The 17251-nt window shown below is 38.1% G+C and overlaps 1 protein-coding gene across 1 annotated transcript in view; it reads left to right on the top strand.

The window, feature by feature from the left end:
- Window positions 1-17251, top strand: part of TEX15 (testis expressed 15, meiosis and synapsis associated) — a 67027-nt gene that overhangs the window by 24562 nt on the left and 25214 nt on the right. The window contains exons 3-5 of the mRNA XM_070407383.1: window positions 2174-2411; window positions 3359-3505; window positions 5476-5638. Coding sequence (XP_070263484.1) covers window positions 2174-2411; window positions 3359-3505; window positions 5476-5638 — 548 coding nt within the window. The remainder of the gene's footprint in view (window positions 1-2173; window positions 2412-3358; window positions 3506-5475; window positions 5639-17251) is intronic.

Genomic DNA, 17251 nt, shown 5'->3' with positions numbered 1-17251 from the left:
CAATATAATTCTGAAAACTACAAAGAACTTCTTATTAGTATTATTACCAATACAAAACTCCAGAGAACATTTTCTACTTTAGTTATACGGGTTTTTGGACCCCTGGATCAGATCTTTGTTGATTTTTTTTTTTTTCATTCTATTCAGTCCCTTAAAGAGGACATAATGTTTAGCCAGTAAGATGACTAGGTGACACAAAGAATTATTCAGCCCAAAATATCAGCGGTACCACTGTTGAGAAACCCTGCTGTGTAAGGAAAAGCCTTACCCATTATATTTCAGTTTCCTCTCTCCTTCCCATTCTTTGTGCTAGTGTTTAGTGTTTTCATGTGGGAAAACATTCTGAGTAAATATCTGGAACCTTCTAGGCCAGCGGTTCTCAACCTGTGGGTTGCAACCCCTTTGGCAGTCGAATGACCCTTTCACAGGGGTCACCTAAGACCATCCTACATATCAGATATTTACATTATGATTCATAACAGTAGCAACATTACAGTTATGAAGTAGCAACGAAAATAATGTTATGGTTGGGTCACAACATGAGGAACTGTATTTAAAAGGGCCAGAAGGTTGAGAACCACTGTTCTAGGCAGTCCTTCTAGGCATTGCTCAGAAAGTTAATGTTTTTCCAGATCCCAAGAAAAATCAGTTGAGGAATTGGTATTACAAAACGTGTTATAATACTTCTGTGAGATTTAAACTTTAACAATCAACATAGAGATCTTAGTGTTTCACAGAATCTACTGATGTCATCTTGAAAGCAAGATCAGGAAGTGATGACTCGTGGAATTGAAAGTTAAGGTTGACATTCCCAGGAACTGAGAGAAAAGTGGTCATGATCTAATCAATTCGTCTTGATTGTAACTGTTGCCATGTGTTTTGGAGCCCTGTTTACTATTAATGATGAGTCATTCTTGCAAATAAAATAAATATTAATATGCTAATATGCATAATACACTTTACATAAATTCTGTGAGTGGCATTGAGGAAATAACAGATATTGGTAGCTTGTGGTTTTGAAGATCAATTTTTCTTTTGTGGTATACACATTATTTTCTAGGTCCTGTAGGTTCTCCATTGTTGATAATCATTTGGCATCACATTTCTGTCCCAGTGATGAACTGCTGCCACATAAACAAGCCATATAGAACTCCCTATCTAATCTGCCAATTGAAGGGGGATGGTATTTTTTTAAGTGATTCTTGATTGTAGTCAGAATTTCAAGAGTACCTGTAGTTTAGATTGTAATCTTTTCTGAGGATGATTTGTCTTACTACTAAGATAGGGGTCTGTAATCAAATTCTCGCTTATTTCTGCCAGCTGTTATCTTAGATCCCTGAAGAATGGGATTCCCTAATAATTGACCATATATATGAGTATGTGTGTGTCTCTCTCTATATATGTATTTAAGAAATGCATATCCTTTCCTCCATAACACAAATAAGTAAGAATTCGAGCTCTGGAACTTAATGGACAAAGTTAGCATGTACAATTTCAACTCCGTTACTTTGCTACTTTGGCAAGTTTCAACTCTTTGAACATCATAGTCCTCATTTTAAGAATGTGTATAACAGCCCTGGCTGGTATTGCTAAGTAGTTAGAGGATCAGCCCGAGCACCAACCGGTTGCCAGTTCAATCCCCAGCCTGGTTGGGGCTCCTGAGGGAGGCAACCAATCGATGTGTCTCTCTCACGTGGATGTTTTTCTCTCTCCCTCTCCCCATCCCTTCCTCCCTTCCTTCCGCTCTCTCTGAAAAGCAATGGAGAAAATATCCTCAGGTGAGGATTTTTTTTTAAAAGGTGTATTACAATAATAGTATAATAATAACAATAGTAATTCAGTGTTGGAGGAGTTGAGAACAAATGACAAAACGCATGTAAAGTTTAAGTCTTAACAATGTTGGGCATATTAGCAGCATTCAGGAAATGTTAGCCCTTATTAACACTAGCCTAAACAAAATAGAGTTTATAACTTCTACTTGAATTTCTAACTACTTCTTGAATTTCTTCCTTAGATGACTTTCAGCCTAACTTGTTTCCATAGGACACTGTCACCTCTGAATGTTATCAATAATTGTCTTGTTTTCTAACTGTCGCAAGCTGGAATGTTTATTTTCTACTTAAAAATTCTATTGTTCTTCTCATTTAACTACGTGTTGTTTGTTTTGCTTTAGGACAGAGATGCGTGAGAATGGAAGACATGGCAGAGAACTAGAAGAACAGTTCTGCTTTTTATCACTTCCTCAGAGGGATGTGGCTGAGATATATAAGAAGGGACTAAGCACCAAAACGTCTACATTGAAGATATTAGGAAATCCTCTTCTTGGAGTTTATGTGTTTAGACATGTTGATGTTGCCTTGAATTATGCTCATAGTAGAAGCATTAATGTAGAAAGTATTATAATTTTTAAGGTAGGTAGCTTATAACAAATATTAAATATTATATTCAGTCTGTTTTAAATTGACCTGAACATATGAATTATTATTAGTGTTTTTAGTTACATTATGTAAAACAAAAATAATTATATTTATTACTGTCATCATTAGCATCATTCAAAATTTCCACCTATCTGACTCTAGTAGGGTGTGCAGCATAAAATGAAACTCCAAGTAAGCAAAGGCAGCCTTTATCATCTTGGTCTTCCCAGTGTATTTTTTTTCTTCCCTAATTGATCATCTTTCTTTCTCTTGTTCAGACCACAATTAATGTCAGAATATTTTAAATGTCCTTCCTCAAAACATTGATTAGAATTATTCTGGCTTACACTAAAGTTCTAAACTCTTATTGCTTATTTTAGTTAATAGTATTATAAAATGCTAATTTTTTAGTTTGGATAACTTTGCCATGCTTATGTAAGATGTTAACATTAGGAAAAGCTGGGTACAGGTCTACGGGAACTCTGAACCGTTTTTCAACTTTTCTGAAAGTCTAAAATTACTCAAAATTGAAAACAGTAAATCTTATAGTCAAATCTTAAACATCAACACATTGGTTAAGATATACTTTTTGGTTAATTGCAGCTTTGCCAGGATTACTAAAATCACAGAAGCTAGGCAGGATGCTCAGTTGTGTAACTTAGGCTGTGTGTATATTCATGTAAAATCATTGGTTCATTTGGTATACTTTCTTACATTTTTAGACCGCAACTACTATCAAATTCATAGGCATAATTTATTTTTACATTAAAAGGTAATACATGCTAATTTTAGAAAATTTGGAACATACTAAAAAGCTCCAAAAAGCTCTTTCATACTTCTTGCTTTAAAACAGAGCTTGCTTCGCAACTCTCTGTGTATGACAGTTTAAAGTGTTTTGGTGTATTTTTACAGACCTTCTTTTTGCCTTTTTTTTTTTTAAGGTTCTCTTTGGAAAAGTGAAGAAAATTCAGCCTTCAGTGGATAAAAACAAAGTTTCTTTGGATCCTTGTCCTAACTTTGATTGCCATATGTCGAAAAATATACCTTCTCTGAAAGATACCATTGAGCTACAAGCCTACAATTCAGCAGTATGTTAATGTTTTAGTTCATTTGACTACTTGAAAGTCACATGTTTCACATTGTATGATACAAGACTTAAAATAACTTCCCAAAATACTAAAGGAAAACCCCTTAATTCATTTAATATAATATGATCTTAAATAAATAAATAGTGAAAGATATTTTAATACTTAGCTGAGAATTTTAGTAGAAACGTTTTCAGATTTATATTTAACTTTGTTCAAAGTATAGTGTCTGCCTTTTTAAAAAAATCCTCACCTGAGGATATGCTCCATTGATTTTAGAGAGAAGGAAAGGGGGAGAGAGAGAGAAACAACGATTGCTTGCCTCCTATATGATGATTGAACCCTCAGCCTTTCAGTATATGGGACAATGCTCCAACCAACTGAGCCATGCAACCAGGGCAAAGTACAGTGTCTGCTTTTATTTAGATGTTCCATAGATTAATTTCTGTCTTGCAAAGAATGCAAACAAGGCTATTTTGAAATAATGTTACTGATTCTTAGTACTTTACAAAAGGAGAAACGACTTTTATATTGGTCATTACATGTGAAATGATAATTTTCTGTCCTGTATTGCTGAGACAGTAGACCTTTAATCTTCTGTATAAGATTAAATTATATAGTACATATAATGTATAAACATATATATGATTAAATGAAGTTAATCTTCTAGAAATCCTATATAATAAAAGCCTAATATGCAAATTGTCCCCTTGGGCGGTCGTTCGACCAGGAGTTTGACCCGTCGCTATGATGTGCATTGACCACCAGGGGGCAGCGAGGAACATGGCGGGCGTCGGTAATGTGGGATGCGGTGCCTGGGCTGGGGGCTTTGACTTCTCGCCAGCTACCTGGGGGCAGGGGTGACAGGGTCAGAGGTGTGGTGAGAATGCAGGGTGTCCGCTGAGCTCGCTCTCACTCGCCCTGCTACCCTCCCCCAGGGATGCCAGGGCTCACACACCAGGGAAGCCCCTGTGCTCGAGGAACCCCCCCCCACCCCCACCCCCTCTCCCATACCCGTGCGTCGTCCTCCGAGTGACGCAGGAGCTGGTCTGTGAGGCCAGCCGGAGAGAGAGTACACTGCCCACCTGGCTTCCGTGGGGCGCCGCTGGGCGGTCCAGAAGCCCATGCTGCATCCTGGCCTGCTGTGTCCGGCAGCACTCACCACATCTCCACATGGGCACTTGGGCGCCGTGACTCAGGTGGAGGGGAGTGCGCAGGGGCCTGGGGCCCCAGGTGCTGCCCAGGGCCCAGAGGTCAGCTGGGACCTGCCCTTCCACGCCAGACGCTTACGCTTTGATCACCGGCCAGGCCTAGGAACCACACCCATGCACAAATTTTGTGCACTGGGCCTCTATTAAGCAGTTGCCAACCGGGACCTTATGGATCAGCAGTGGTCCATGGACCATCGGCTGGCAACCACTGCTCTAGTATAAATATATGCTCCCATATGTAAAATGCATTAAGCTATGCTTATTTTTCTAATTAGCTTTAAAATATATATATCATTGATTGGCTGCCTCCTGCACGCCCCCTACTGGGAATCGTGCCCCCAACCCAGGCATGTGCCTTTGACCAGAATTGAACCTGGGACTCTTCAGTCTGCAGGCCAACTCTCTATCCACTAAGCCAAACCAGCTAGGGCCCTAGTTAACTTTTCCAACCAAATAAAATATGGTATAGTATTCACAACATACACATAACAAACTTTGAATGGAAAAATACTTTTTAAAACATACTGTGTCTGCTTCTGCTACCATTGGTAGCTTACCAAGGAAAAAAATATGTGGTGGGGGGGGGGGGGGGGGAATTCATACATCTTAACAAAAAAAATAAAGGTTGAAGTAAATATGAAGAGGGATGGTATATGGAAACATGAATAAATAGCATTATGCAGTTATATAGTTTTTTTAAAATATGAGCTTTTTCAAGTCTTAAAATTAATCAGCATAAAAATGTTGTTCTTTATTTTTCAGGTATACTTCTATGAATACAGTGAATTTTCAGAACCAGTAGATAAACCTAGGCAGTGTCTTCCGTATGCAATAGTCACAGTAAAATTTATTGGTCAAAAAGTAGGTAATGGACACCTTATGACATCTTTGAGATTCCTTTCAACAGGATTTCCTAAGAGGGCTGGTAAGATACATATATTATTCTGCTTTAGTAGTATTTGTGCTGGTCTTATAACTTTTGGATATTATATTTTAATACATTATGAATCTCTAAGCAAAATAGTTGTTGTGCTTTATTTTCAGTTTCTGTATTGCTGAATTTTTGTGGCTTTTGTTCAGTATATTTGTGTGATTCTTCCATGTTGATGTATATCTGTAGTATTTTCATTCAGATGTGTACATACACACATTATTCCATTTTCTGACTACACACTATTCCTCTGGGGATATTTAGACACTTTCTAGTTTTATTCATATTCCAGACATTGCTATTTTAAACATTCGTGTTAAGTGTCTCAGTGCATATATGTGCAAGAGATTTTCTGTAGAGTATACAACCACCTCAGGAATTTGCAAGGTAATTCAAAGACGATGTCAGTTTTCAAAAGTGGTTGCGTCATGTTACACATTTACATCCTTAACAATACATATACCTAAAAAAAGTTTGTTTCTGCTAGCCTAGTGAGTGTGATATGTTATTACTATCACCTCTAAAAGAAACACTGTGCCCTTTAAAAGCTATCATGTCCCTTTCCCTTCATTCCCTCTACCTATAAGCAATCATTAATTTGCTTCTGTATGTATATATTTGTCTTTCTGGCATTTTATGTAAGTGAAGTTAAATATGTAGCCTTTTGTGACTGGTGATTTTCACTTACCAGTGTTTTTCCAAGTTCTTGCATGTTGTAGTAGGTATCAGTACTTCATTCCTTTTTATGCAATAATGTCCCATTGTATAAATATACTACATTACATTTATCCATTCATCAGCTGATAGACTTTTGGGTTGTTTCCATTCTTTGACAATTATGAATAATTCTGCTATGAACGTTCTTGTACAAGTTTTGGTGTAGACCAATGTTTTCATTTATTTTGGGTATATAGCTAAGGAGTAGAATTGCTGGGTCATATGGTACTCTGTATTAACCACTTGAGAAATTGCTATACTCTTTTCCAAATTGGCTGAACCATTTACATTCACACCAGCAGTGTATGAGGGTTAAGGTTTTTCTGCTTCCTTGTTAAAACATGCTATTATCTGACTTTTTAAAAATATTTTTATTGATTTCAGAGAGGAAAGGAAAGGGAGAGAGAGAAACAACAATGATGATAGAGAATCATCATTGGCTGCCTCCTGCACACCCGCTATTGGGGATTGAGCCCACAACCCAGGCATGTGTCCATGACCAGAATCGAACCCTGGACCCTCCAGTCTACAGACAGATGCTGGTGTAACTTATCCACTGAGCCAAACTGATTGGGGCCATTATCTCATTTTTTAAAATTACAGCCATTCTAATGGGTCTGAAGTGAAGTTTTCAGGGTTAAATTTTACACTCTTATTGAATTTATTCCTAAGTATTATATACTTTTTTTATCCTGTTGTAAATAGAATTATTTTCTTAGATTCATTTTTGTATTGTTCATTGTAGGTATATAGAAATACTGTTGATTTTTGTGTGTCCTTCTACCTTGTTTATTTCAATATTAGTTCTAGGAGTTTTTAGTGGTTTATTTATACAAGGTCAGGCCATCAGCAAATAGAGGTGGTTTTACTTCTTTCTTTCCAATTGGATGACTTTTATTTCTTTTTCTTTCCTAATGGATTGCCAGTGTTATGTTTAATAAAAGTTCCTTTCTTGTTCCAGAATTTGGAGGTAACGCTTCCATCTTCCACTGGTATGATGTTAGCTATGAGGCTTTTTTGATGCCCTTTATCATATTGAGCAAGGTCCCTTCTTATTCCTAGTTGTCAAGTGTCTTTATCATAAAAGGGTGTTGAATTTTTTCAGATGCTTTTGCTGGGTCTTATTGAGATCATCATGTTTTTATTCTTCACCCTGTTGCTGTAGTATATCACAGTAACTGATTTTCAGATATTAAGCAGATCTTGCATTCCTGGGGTAAATCCATTTAGTACGCTAGGTATAGCATTTTACATGTTGCTGGAATCAATTTGCTGTTCATTTGTTGACCTTTGTGTCCATATTCATAAGAAATATTGATCTATAGTTTTCTTACGATGTCTTTGTCTGGTTTTGGTATGAGAGTAATATTGGTCTCATAGAATGATTTAGAAAGTTTTCCTTCCTCTTCCATTTTTTGGTGAAGAGTTTGTGAAGAATTGACATCACCCCGTGTTAAAACATCTGTTAGACTTTACTAGTGAAGCCATCTGGGCATGGGCTTTTCCTTATGAATAGTTTTTATTATTACTAATTCATTGTCTTCACTTATTGTAGGCCTATTCAGATTTTATGTTTCTTCTTTTATCAGTTTTGGTGGTTTTGTCTTTGTAGGAATTTGTCTATTTAATCTAATATGTCTTTTTTTGTCTAATTTATTGGCATACTGTTGTTCATAGTATTTCTTATAGTACTTTTTATTTCTGCATGGTTAGTAGTAATAGCCTCTCATTTGTATTCTAATTTGAATCTGTTGGTTGCTGAAGGTTTGTCAATTTTTTTATCTTTTCAAAGAACCAACTTTTGGTTTCACTGATTTTTTTTTTCTTTTGCTGATTTCCTCTCTAATCTGTATTTGTTTTCTTCCATTTGCTTTAGGTTTAGTTTGCTCTTTTTCTGGTGTCTTCAGGTAGAAGGTTAGGGTATTGATTTGAAATCTTCTTTGACAATATATGTATTTATAGCTATAAATTTACTATAAGTACTGTTTTAGCTGCATTCCATATGTTTCAGTATGTCGTGTCTTTATTTTCATTTATCTGAAAGTATTTTCTAACATCCCTTTTGATTTCTTATTTAACCCAAATGCCTTTTAGAAGTATGTGGTTTAACTTCTGTGTATACATAAATTTCCCAATTTTTTCTGTTGATTTCTAATTTCATTCCATTGTGGTTGGAGAATACAGTTTGTATTATTGTCTTGTTTTACATTTTTCTGAGGTTTGTTTTGTACGCTAGCAGGTGGTCTATTTCGGAGAATGTTCACTTAAGAAGAATGGGTATTTTGCTGTTGTTGGATAGTGTCCTATAGATGTCTGTTAGGTCTATTTGGTTTATAGTTTGCTCAGTTTTCTACGTGATCTTCTGCCTAGTCATTCTGTTCACATTGTCCCTCAGTTATAAGGCTTAAAATTGAGACAATAATTATCTTTCCCCTACCTCTACTCCAGCCCATCCATAGTCTTACAGCTTATCCTATATCATAAAGAACTAATATGCTAATTAGACCAAACAGTAGAACGACCATCAGGATGACCTGCCGGACGAAGCCAGGGCTGCGAGGGCCAGCCGAGGCTGTGAGGGGCTGTGAGGGCCGAGCCCCTTGCACAAATTTCATGCGTCGGGCCTCTAGTTACTTTAATAAAGGAAGATATCTGTCAGGATGATAAACTTTGAGGAATACCTGTCCTAAGCCCACATTCAAGGCTGTATGTGTTGGTCATCACCATACTCCTCTCCCTCTAGAACAGTGGTTGCCAACCTTTTGGATCTCATGGACCACCAGTGGTCTGCAGACCACCAGTTGGCGACCACTGCTCTGGAGTACTCTAGACTTTTGCCATCCTATACAGTAGCCATTAGTTACACGTGGCTATTAAAATTGAAGTTAGTTAAAATTAATTAAGATTTTAATTTCTCAGTTACACCAGGCATAACTGAGACATATTTCAAGTGTTCAGTAACCACATGTGTTTATTGGCTAAAATAATGGATAGCACTGAAAAAGAACATTTCCATCATCACAGAATATACGGTACTAATAACTATTTGGTAGTTTACTTCATTGATTGTAATTTCATTTTGTTACAGTTTCTTATATTATTGAAGATGTTGAGTTTGTTCATTTTTCATGTGTTAGTGAGAATTCCAAAAATTATACAATTTAAATGACTTTATTAAGTTTAAACAACTAGCAATTAAAGTTCTACTGCTTATAAACTGTGATCTTGGGCAAATCACTTTAAATTTCACTTCCTCACCATTAACATAGAAATGCTGTGAAGATTAAATGAATGAATGTGCATAAAGACTTAGAAAAACCATACTTGGCATTAATCACTTTGTAAGTTACTAACATTATGTATATGTTAATATACATTTCGCATACATTAAGAAATTGAGATCATTATTGAGAAATTGAACCTTGTGATTAGGTTTCTTTTCCCATGTTGGTTTGTATTAATCTATCTTATATTTTTTATTTTACTTTTCAGTTACACTTTACATTAATATTATTTTAAAACTAGAGGCTTGGTGCACAGATTCGTGCACTGGTGGGGATGTGGCCTGCGGGGATCAGCCCGCTGTGGGTGTACCGCTCATCCTGGTCAGCCGAGTGGCTGTGGACCTGCCCTCTGAGCAGCTGCTGAATGAGGAAATTAGTCTGAGCTGCTATTTCAGGGTAATGTCTTGGGTAAAGGTGTGTTCTATGTCATGGAGGAAACTGGCAAAGAGCTTTGCAACCTAAAGCCACTCGGTAAATGTCCTTGAAGTGTGATGCCAGGATGGTGACACCATTGGGGATGTTCAGGACAGCCATGCTCCAGGATCCTCAACCAACAGGACAGCCTCCCCGGGGGGTCCACAGTCATGTCCCCTCTTGCCATCTACCTATGCTAGGTCCCTGCGCTCTTTCTAGAACACACCTTAGAGGGCCTGCATCAGCTGGTGGGGTCAGGCCAGAGTCTGGATTATCTCAGGTATTTGATATGTACAGAGACTTGGCCTCACCCTGGGCCTACTAGCAGCTGCTCCCACTGTGGGGGAAGCTCCTGCATTGAATGTCTGCCTCCTGGTGGTTAGTGTGTGTCATAGCAACTGGTCAACTGGTCATTCTGGTCCTTCTGCCGTTTGGTCACTGGGCTTTTATATATATAGATAGACTAGAGGCCCGAAATTTGTGCATGGGTAGGGTCCCTAGGCCTGGCCAGCAATCGGCCAATCTGTGGGGTGACCGGCAGGGCAATCGGGGGGCCCTACTGGCACCCACCTTGGCTGGTCTGGGGCCTGCAGGCTGGGGGCAGCTCCTGCATTGAGTGTCTGCCCCCTCGTGGTCAGTGCACATCATAGTGACCAGTCCTTCCACCAGTCATTCCACCATTCGGTCAATTTGCATATTAGGCTTTTATTACATAGGACTAGAGGCCCAGTGCACAAAAACTTGTGCACTGGGGGGGTCCCTCAGCCCAGCCTGCCCCCTCTCACAGTCCAGACACCCTCAGAGGATGTCCTACTGACGGCTTAGGCCCGTTTGGGAAGTGGGCCTAAGCTGCAGTCTGGCCTCCCTCTGTAGGAGGCAACCGGGCTGATCAGGGGAAGGCAACGTCCCCATCACCATGGCTGCTGGCCTTTGGCCCTCGCTTCTTAGTGCTGGCCCCATCTGCTATTGCAAGTGGTAAAAGTTCATTCTTTTTTATGTCTGAATAATATTTCATTTTATATATGTACCACAGCTTTTTTATCCACTTATCTATTGATGGGCACTTGGGTTGCTTCCATATCCTGGCTATTGTAAATAACACTGCAATTAACATAGGGGTGCATATATTCTTTTGAATTAGTGTTTTAAGTTTCTTCAGATAAATTCCCAGCTCAGACTAATTTCCTCATTCAGCAGCTGCTCAGAGGGCAGGTCCACAGCCACTCGGCTGACCAGGATGAGCGGTACACCCACAGCGGGCTGATCCCCGCAGGCCACATCCCCACCAGTGCACGAATCTGTGCACCAAGCCTCTAGTTTTAAAATAATTGGAATTACTGAGTCATAAAGCAGGTTCATTTTTAATTTTTTGAGAACCCTTCATACTGTTTTCCATAGTGACTGCAAAAATCTTTATTCCCACCAACAGTACATGAGAGTTCTGTTTTCTCCATATTCTCACTAATACTTACTTATGGATTTATTGATGATAGCCTTTCTGCTAAGTATGAGGTGATATCTTATTGTGCTTTTAATTTGCATTTCTCTGATGATTAGTGACATTGAACATCTTTTCATACATCTGTTGGCCATCTATATGTCCTCTTTGGAGAAGTGTCTATTCAGGTTCTCTGCTCATTTTTCAATTGGATTATTTATTTTATTGGTAGTGAGTTTTATGAGTTTTTTTTTTTTTTTCGCTTAAAGTATTACAAAGGGTATTACATAAGTGTCCTTCCCCCCCCCCCCCCCCGCCCTTGACAAACCCCTACCCTCCCTTACCCCCCAGTGTCTTATGTCCATTAGTTATGCTTATATGCATGCATACAAGTCCTTCGGTTGATCTCTTACTCCCCTCCCTCCTGCCCCCCAACTCTCTCTGGCCTTCCCACTGCAGTTTGACAATCAGTTTGAGGCAGCTCTGCCTCTGTATCTATTATTGTTCAAAAGTTTGTAATGGTCTTTATTATCCATGAATGAGTGAGATCATGTGGTATTTTTCCTTCATTGACTGGCTTGTTTCACTTAGCATAATGCTCTCCAGTTCCATCCATGATGTTGCAAATGGTAGGAGTTCCTTCTTTTTAACAGCAGCATAGTATTCCATCGTGTAGATGTACCACAGTTTTCTAATCCATTCATCTACTGATGGGCACTTAGGCTGTTTCCAGATCTTAGCTATGGTGAATTGTGCTGCTATGAACATCTGGGTGCATATATCCTTTCTGATTGGTGTTTCTGGTTTCTTGGGATATATTCCTAGAAGTGGGATCACAGGGTCAAATGGGAGTTCCATTTCCAATTTTTTGAGGAACCTCCATACTGCCTTCCATAGTGGCTGCACCAGTCTGCATTCCCACCAGCAGTGCACAAGTGTTCCTTTTTCTCCACATCCTCTCCAGCACTTGTCGTTTGTTGATTTGTTGATGATGGCCATTCTGACAGGTGTGAGATGGTACCTCATTGTTGTTTTGATTTGCATCTCTCGGATGATTAGTGACTTTGAGCATGTTTTCATATGTCTCTTGGCTTTCTGAATGTCCTCTTTTGAAAGGTGTCTATTTAGATCCTTTGCCCATTTTTTGATTGGATTGTTTATCTTCTTTTTGTTAAGTTGTATGAGTTCCCTATAAATTTTGGAGATTAAGCCCTTATCAGATATGACGTTGGCAAATATGTTTTCCCACGAGGTGGGTTTTCTTGTTGTTTTGTTGATGGTTTCTTTTGCTGTGCAGAAGCTTTTTATTTTGATGTAGTCCCATTTGTTGAGTTTCTCTTTAGTTTCAACTGCCCTAGGAGCTGTATCAGTGAAGAAATTGTTTTGGCATAAGTCTGAGATTTTGTTGCCTTTGTATTCTTCTAGAATTTTTATGGTTTCCTGTCGTACATTTAAGTCCTTTATCCATTTTGAGTTTATTCTTGTGTATGGTGTAAGTTGGTGGTCTAGTTTCATTTTCTTGCATATGTCTGTCCAATTTTCCCAACACCATTTATTGAAGAGACTATCTTGGCTCCATTGTATGTTCATGCCTCCTTTGTCAAAAATTAATTGAGCATATTGGTTCGGGCTAATTTCTGGACTCTCTATTCTATCCCACTGATCTATATGTCTGTTCTTGTGCCAGTACCAGGCAGTTTTGAGAACAGTGGCTTTGTAATACAGTTTGATATCTGGCATTGAGATCCCACCTACTTTGTTCTTTCTCAGGATCGTTGCAGCTATTCGGGGTCTTTTTTTATTCCAGATGAATTTTTGGAGAGTTCGTTCTAGATCTTTGACGAAGGCCATTGGTATTTTAATGGGAAGTGCGTTGAATTTATAGATTGCTTTGGGTAGTATGGACACTTCAATGATGTTGATTCTACCAATCCAAGAACATGGTATGTTCTTCCATCTGTTTATGTCTTCCTCTATCTCTTTTTTCAACGTCCTGTAGTTTTCTGAGTAGAGGTCTTTAACCTCTTTAGTTAAGTTTATTCCTAGGTATCTTAATTTTTTTGGTGCGATGGTAAATGGGATTGTTTTTCTAATCTCTCTTTCTGAAAGTTCACTATTGGTGTATAGAAATGCCTCAGATTTCTTGGGGTTAATTTTGTATCCTGCTACATTGCCAAATTCATGTATTAAGTCTAGTAGCTTTTTGATGGAGTCTCTAGGGTTTTGTATGTATAATATCATATCATCTGCAAATAAGGACAGTTTTACTTCCTCTTTTCCAATTTGGATGCCTTTTATTTCTTCTTCTTGCCTAATTGCAATGGCTAATACTTCCAGTACTATGTTGAACAGGAGTGGTGAGAGTGGGCATCCCTGTCTTGTTCCTGTTCTTAGGGGAAATGGTGTTAGTTTTTGACCATTGAGTATGATGTTGGCTGTGGGCTTGTCATATATGGCTTTTATTATGTTGAGGTATGATCCTTCTATTCCCACCTTTCTGAGAGTTTTTATCAAAAATGGGTGTTGGATTTTGTCGAATGCTTTTTCTGCATCAATTGATATGACCATGTGGTTTTTTTCTTTCAATTTGTTTATGTGATGTATCACATTTATTGATTTACGGATGTTGTACCATCCTTGCATCTCTGGGATAAATCCTACTTGGTCATGGTGTATGATCCTTCTGATGTACTGCTGGATCCGATTTGCTAAGATTTTGTTGAGGATTTTGGCATCTATGTTCATGAGGGATATTGGCCTGTAATTCTCTTTCATTGTGATGTCTTTACCTGGTTTTGGTATTAGGGTGATGCTGGCTTCATAGAATGAGCTTGGAAGTGTTCCTTCCTCTTGAATTTTTTGTAGTAGTCTGAGGAGGGTAGGTTTTAGTTCTTCCTTGAATGTTTGGTAGAACTCCCCTGTGAAGCCGTCTGGCCCTGGGCTTTTGTTTGCTGGAAGCTTTCTGATGACTGCTTCAATTTCTTCCATAGTTATTGGCCTATTGAGGTTTTTAGATTCTTCCTGATTGAGTTTTGGAATGTTGTATTTTTCTAGGAATTTGTCCATTTCCTCCAGGTTGTCTAGTTTGTTGGAGTAGAGTTGCCCGTAGTATTGTTTAACAATCATTTGTATTTCTGTGGGGTCTGTTGTTATTTCGCCTCTATCATTTCTGATTTGGTTTATTTGGGACCTTTCTCTTTGCTTCTTGGTGAGCCTGGCGAGGGGTTTGTCAATCTTGTTTATCCTTGAGTTTTATGAGTTCTTGATAAATTTTGGATATTAACCCTTTATCAGATGAATTATTGGTGAATATCTTCTATTCAGTTGCTTTTCTTTTTGTAGTAATCTATCTTAATTTTTGTAATAGCTGCATGATGATTCTTTTTCTAGGGCATTTGTTATATCATATGCACATGGTACTTTTACTATTATAGTTATTGATGTGCCATATGATTTAATTACTCTGGTTGATAGGTTTCAGCCATCTTGGATTATTTTACTAAACAATTTTTTTCCTACTGGGTTCATTCTTTTTACTTTTTAATTTTTATTGAATTTATTGTAGTGACATTGGTTAATAAAATTGTATAGGTTTCAGGTATATAATTCTATAATATATCATCTGTATATTGTGTTTACCACATTCAAGTCTCTTTCCATCATCATCTATCCCCCTTTTACCATCTTCTACCCTTCTCCCCCTCTGGTAACCATACTGTTGTCTGTGTCTATGAGTTTGTGGTTTGTTTCATATTTGCTTAGTCCCTTCATCTTTTCCACCCAGCAATCTATGTTCATACCTTTGTTGAAATGTTTCATTGTGCATCCTTATAACAATATTTTTCAACTATATACCTTGTTAATTGCTTGCCTCCATTTCATTTAGCTCTTTTTCGGGAGATATCTCCCGTTCTTTTATTTAGGGCCTGTTTCTTTGTCTCCCCATGTAGCTGCCTCTTTTGTTTGTATGTATGTATTAGGTAGACCTGCTATGCCTCCCAGTTTTGGTAGGGCGGCCTTATGTAGTATGTGTCTTGTGGGACACAGTGGCACAGTCTCCTTGATCCCTTGTTCTCGGTGCTCCGGGAATATCCCTTGTTTGGGTTATGTGGGCTTCTGTTGTAATTGAGTCTTGACTGCTATTGCCTTATTCATGCATAGAGTAGACCCTCAGGCTGACTATGAGGATCGACCCCAACTACAGTGTATGAGCTGCTGTGCAGGTGCTGACCACAAGAAGCAGAATTTGCTTCAACAGGGTCTGGTGTCTGCCAGGATCTTCCTTTGGATATGCCACTGGTGAAGGTAATTTGATCTGATGTTGTCTGAAACTGGCCACTTGGGTGTGTTGGTTCTGGGCCTCTTGGGAGTGACTCTAAAGCAGGCCAATGTCAGATGCTTCCTATGGCTGGACCTGGGCAACCTGTTTGGAGTTACAAAGCAATCCACAGTTTGTGGCTACCTCTGCTGCACCTGTTGCATACATGGGAAGGACCAAACTGTACACCAAGGTAAGCTTTTACCAACACCAGGGCCCAGGGACAGGTCAGCAAATGTCACAAGGCACTCCAAGATCCGCCTCTGTTCGTCAACTCAGTCACTGAAATAGCCTCTGGTGGTATTCAAGTTGCATGAGGTAGATCTCAGTGAGTCACCAGGTAGGAGCAAGTGGTGTTCACCAGACTGATACAGGCTCAAACTCAGTGCCCGTGTTGGGTCTGAGGCCACTCAGAAAATGTCAACGGGTGTACTATGTCTAGCTGCCACTCTTCCAGGGGAGACCCTGCAGGCCTTTGTGGTGGGGCGGGGTCTCAGAGTTGTCAGGGTGAGGCCGATAGAGTTTATTAGGCCCAAACAGACCAAAATTTGGCCAATACTAAAAATTCTTGTATTTATGTCTTGGGTATTAGAACAAGTATTTCAGAAGAATTAATTGTAAAAATGTATTTGCTGGGTATAGATGCTTATACATTACATTTTGATAAATACTGTAGATTTACTTTTCCAGAAATTAGTACCAATTTGTAAACAGTATAAAAGAGTGCTTACATATGTAGATTATTTATTATCATTCAAAATCTTTACCAATCTAAAAAGTTTTTAAATAGGAATCTTGTTTTCTTATTGGGGTTGGACATCTTTTCATGTTTGTTGAAACTTTAATCCATGATTTTTTTGAGAGGGGGGTTATGTACTTTACCCATTGTGTTCTATTGTGTTCTTTTTGTTAATCTTTTGAAGATTTCCATATACTTCATGTATTCTAACATATTTACAATTATGTATTGTTTTCTCATTCAGAATATACTTTTTACCAGTTTATTCTTCTTGTGTTTATTGTGCATTTGGGCCTTTTAAAATACTTGTATATAGGTATATAGGAATTTACCCTTCCTTTTTACCCTTCCTATAGTTCCCTCTTAAGAATTATATTTCTTTAAGCCATAAAACAAAATTTTTTAAAAAAGAATTATATTTTTATTTGTGGTCGTATTTCTGCTATAGCTTACTGAACTTAAAAAATATAATCACAAATGACTATAGAATTTAGAAATTTTCAACAAACCAATCTTTAGTATATTGTGAAAAACAACCTCATGGTACTTCCCAGTGATATGATTATAACTTTATATATGTCATAAATCTCAGAAGCAATTTCCATCATTAATTTGTCTTAAGATATTTTATGGTATTACTTAGCTTTGAATGCTCTCTGAACCTTTTACTTGCTAAATATGTACTTTTTAAGTTCTT

Source organism: Myotis yumanensis, unplaced genomic scaffold (assembly GCF_028538775.1).
Source record: "Myotis yumanensis isolate MYYU_CA2020_CCGP unplaced genomic scaffold, mMyoYum1.0.hap1 SCAF_3, whole genome shotgun sequence".
Taxonomy (NCBI): Eukaryota; Metazoa; Chordata; class Mammalia; order Chiroptera; family Vespertilionidae; genus Myotis; species Myotis yumanensis.
Note: the sequence above shows the minus strand (reverse complement) of the source record. Positions and strands in the feature narration are given on the sequence as shown.